A 4,101-nucleotide genomic window follows, 5' to 3' on the forward strand; every position below is an offset into this window, starting at 1 on the left:
AGTATGACCTAATAGGCCACAAATTGTAATCCTATTATAAATTATCTCCTATTGAATATGCCATCTAGTTACCATATACTATTAAGAAGATTTTCGCTACAAGGAACCACACAAATATATTCACAAATTATCATCACATCAATACTCGGCCTTGTCAAACTATAAGCTCGTATACAACTTCGTTGGAAATTAGGGAGCTCAAACTCGAGAAATTTATAAATAATGGGTCAAACAACAAATAAGAATCTAATAAACAAATCTAACACCACATCTTTTTTTCCAAAATCTTAATATGTTTAGTTTATATATTCATTCACTTATAAGATTTTTAAATAACACATACTTAATCAATGTGAAGCTTCCACCAATTGGCACTTGAACCGCAACATTGATGAAGATCTATAACATTGGCACAAACTTGTGTCCTTTTCCCTTTGTATGGTAGTCTCACTATTTTACATGATTGTTGGAAAGTCTCATTATCTTAGTTGGTTAAACTATTAGACATAAAGTGTAAATGACGGATTCAAACTCTTAAATGTGTGCTTTCTCTCCCACGAATTGAAACAAAATAAAGTATTTTTCGTTGAGGAAAAGGAAGGCAAGAAATTGTGGGAGTCTATATTTATCTCCCAATTTTTGCCTCTCCTCTACAACTAAAACTATAAGGAAAATGATTTCAACATTTTTAAATTATTATTTCCCCCTCATGGACCAATAAAATGCTGATTTAGTGTGGTGGAAGACCTCGTTGGGTTCTCATTTAAGGATTAATGGATACTCTTAATTGACACTAAAAAGAAGGGAGAAAATATAAATATTCTTCTTCTCATTCCTTTTTGTTTGTCTAAACCACTAGTACGTATGTCAATCAAACAAAAATATTATCTAATCTATTTAGAATAATCATAGACAGCAAATGGATATTTTCCCATTTCATTTGAGAATATGAGACATTTGATAAAGCTATAACAAATCTCCTCCACTTGGTTCTTCCCATTCCTTTTCAACCAAACCAGTCAATGGATATTTTCCGGTGACCCTCCTTTGAACCAATGTTTTAGTGTAAAATTAATTAATTCGTTATATATTAAACTTTTAATCTGCTTAATCTAGAGCCAGCCTGTTTAAATTTAATATATCTATATTAGCATTTTACAACAAAAAGCAAACAATATATAAACCCTTTTCATATTACCACATACTATGACAATTTGTAGTAAGCCAAACAAACTCATTTTATCAACAGAAAAAAAAACTTTTTACAGAGAAACTATTTACAAGCTCAAATTCAGCTACAAACTGGGCTTTTAAGTGTGCAACCTCTAGCATTATTACAACTTTGATTGAAGTTTAAAATTGGTGTTTCTTCATGGGTTTATGTGTGCATGTTGTTGGCAATGGGCAAACCTGTGATCATTAGTCGTCAATTTGAATAAAGCAAATGACAGTTTTGGGCTTTATAATTTCAAGACTTGGGGTTGACTTCAAGTCTTCAACATAGTTGCCACCATTTCCTTCAAAGCTTCTTGGGCTCTCCTTTGTATCTTGACTTCAATTAGAAGGAAGCCGTAGGACAAATCAAATTAGATATGAGGATTGTAAGCTAATAATATAGAGCAATTCAAAAGATTAGTTTATTAGATGAAAGAGTCCTATGATTTAAAATATGATATTGAGTTTGTTATATTATTCAATGTGACACTTCCTTTAAAGAGTATGGATGCTCTCAATATTATATTATTTTTACACTTAGATATGAGTTTGTTAAGAATAAAAATATCATTGCAAGTATAAGTAGAAGGATATAATTGTCATTTCATTTTTTTGTTGCCTTGTTTTGCATAATACTTCCTTCAGTCTAATCCTCTTTAAAGGGCTAACATCCAGGACAATTTTCACTTCACAACTGCCCATTAAGTTTTGTTGTATTGTTTTGACTTTTTTACTATATATTTTTGTAAAGAAAAAATAGTATAACCTCCTAATAGTAGTAAGGAGGATTATAAAAGGTTTAGGACAACCAGATATTCTTAGAACTATTCTGGCAACAATAAACATTTCTGTTTTGGGTCAAAATTATCCTAGTAATACAACGTACAAGGTGACCAAGTTTTGCGCTTAGCAGTTAAAGCATAACCTTAAACATAAAATAAATGGAATAGAGGGAGTACATGATATTATCAAGAGAATCTATTTTCTTCCAAATGCACAAAACATGTTCATCAGTGGAAACAAAAAGTTTAAAAACCAAACAACATAGGTGCATGTGGTTGAAAGAATGAGGATTCAACCCAGAGACTCAGTTTTTGTTGTCCCATACAAACGTAACAATAATGGTATGGGTGCATTCTCATTCTCCCTATTTTTCTTCATCATCTTCTCTTTCTTAATCTTCTTCCTTCAAGCTCAACCTTCTTCCTCTTCCACCCATTCCCTCACCGGTAACCCGAATTTCGACCCCGACATTGACCTTTTTGGTAATGCCGAGACTTTGGTGGGGGAAGAAGGGAGTGAGTCTCACGTGAGACTCACTCGAGCTTCCCCGTCCAGCTCAGGTTTTATCCTCCGTAGGAAACCCATTAAGTTCGCGGGCCCCACCACGCTCTCGACTAATTTCTCATTCTCTATCTCCCCAGACGCAGGAGACGGTGTTGTTTTGATCTTACTTCCCGGGGAACGAGATTTCTCTTTCAAATTCCCAGGAAACGATTCGTTTGGGGTGTTTGTGCATGAAAATTATGTGGCTGTTGAATTTGATACCTCAAAAGATGACAAATGGAATGATCTGAATGCAAATCATGTAGGCATTGACGTTGGAAGCCTTGTCTCTGTGGCGGTTGCTAATGTTTCATCAATGAATTTGGTTCTCAATAGTGGAGAAAAGTTAAATGCTTGGATTGATTATGAATCTGGGTCTAAAAATTTGGAAGTTAGGTTAAGCAAAGGCAGTGAACCAAGGCCTAAAAACGCGATCGTATCGCATAACATTGATTTGTTTAAGATATGGGGTGATCAAAATGTGTTCTTGGGTATTAGTTCTTCAAATAATGACAATTCAAAACAGGTTGTTAGTGTTTATTCATGGAAGGTTAATTTGAGGAATGTTTCAAAGACAATGCATTCGGAACCTGTGACACTTGATAAGAAGATTGATCAAAAGGGCAGTTTTTGTACGTTGAGGCTTCTTGCTGGGGTGATATTTGGAACGGGTTGTGTTGTGTTGGTGACATATGTGATGCTGTTTATGTGGGTGATCTTTTTCCAGAGGCATGAAGATGAATCTCTTGCTAAAATCCCTGATCACCACCCTGGTGGTGTCAGGTATGAAAGAATTGATGTTGCTGTTGATAAGAGTAATTCCAAGGATGATGAAAATTAGAACGTAGGTGATGTGATTTGCCTTTGTTAGGTGTTGTGTGTATGTATGTATCTATCTTTGTCATATGGAAAATACTTTTGTAGGAAATTCTGATGTTGTAGATTTTATTATGACCCATGTAAAATATTTGTACATCCATGGAATCCAATTGATTTATTTAAATCTTGTTTATGAATGTTTTCATTTTTGAATTTGCAGTCTATGTAATTCTTGACTGCATATAAAACTGTCATACTTCTGGATAGTTTGCCCTTACCCTTCTTTGTTTTCATTAACTAATGGGAGGATTAGTCCACTTTTTATTCACAAACATCACTTTTAGTATCATTTTTATACAAGACTTGAAACTAGTAAAAAACGTACACAAATGATGTAGTTTGAGGGTGTACTGGGAAACATGGTTTGCAACTCTGGAATTCAAGTGAGTTTAGGGGTATCATATTGGATAAGAATAGGTAAGGTGATGACTATAGAAAGTTGAAGGACCATAGACCAATGTAAAATTTTGTCGAATCTCTATGATATTTGGTATGATCCTCGGTGAATTAATAATATGTCATGTATTATAGACCAATGTAAAATTTTACTCTCTCTTATTAAAAAATCAATAATATGTCATGTATTATATAATGTACAACAAAAGGTTATAAATGTAATTAGAAAATATTAATAAGTATAATTATGTATTTAACCTTATTTTCCTCTAAAAAAATCTCAAT

The 4,101-nt window shown here is 33.4% G+C and overlaps 1 protein-coding gene across 1 annotated transcript; it reads left to right on the plus strand.

The window, feature by feature from the left end:
- Positions 2,148-3,570, plus strand: LOC109329156 (L-type lectin-domain containing receptor kinase VIII.2-like). The gene has a single exon (XM_019562829.1). It carries the CDS (start codon positions 2,282-2,284, stop codon positions 3,380-3,382), a length of 1,101 nt encoding a protein of 366 aa, XP_019418374.1. The 5' UTR covers positions 2,148-2,281; the 3' UTR covers positions 3,383-3,570.

Source organism: Lupinus angustifolius, chromosome LG16 (assembly GCF_001865875.1).
Source record: "Lupinus angustifolius cultivar Tanjil chromosome LG16, LupAngTanjil_v1.0, whole genome shotgun sequence".
Lineage (NCBI taxonomy): Eukaryota > Viridiplantae > Streptophyta > Magnoliopsida > Fabales > Fabaceae > Lupinus > Lupinus angustifolius.

Bases quoted from the DNA above. Each gene is read 5' to 3' on its own strand.
- LOC109329156 (XM_019562829.1), top strand. From the start codon at position 2,282: ATGAGGATTCAACCCAGAGACTCAGTTTTTGTTGTCCCATACAAACGT.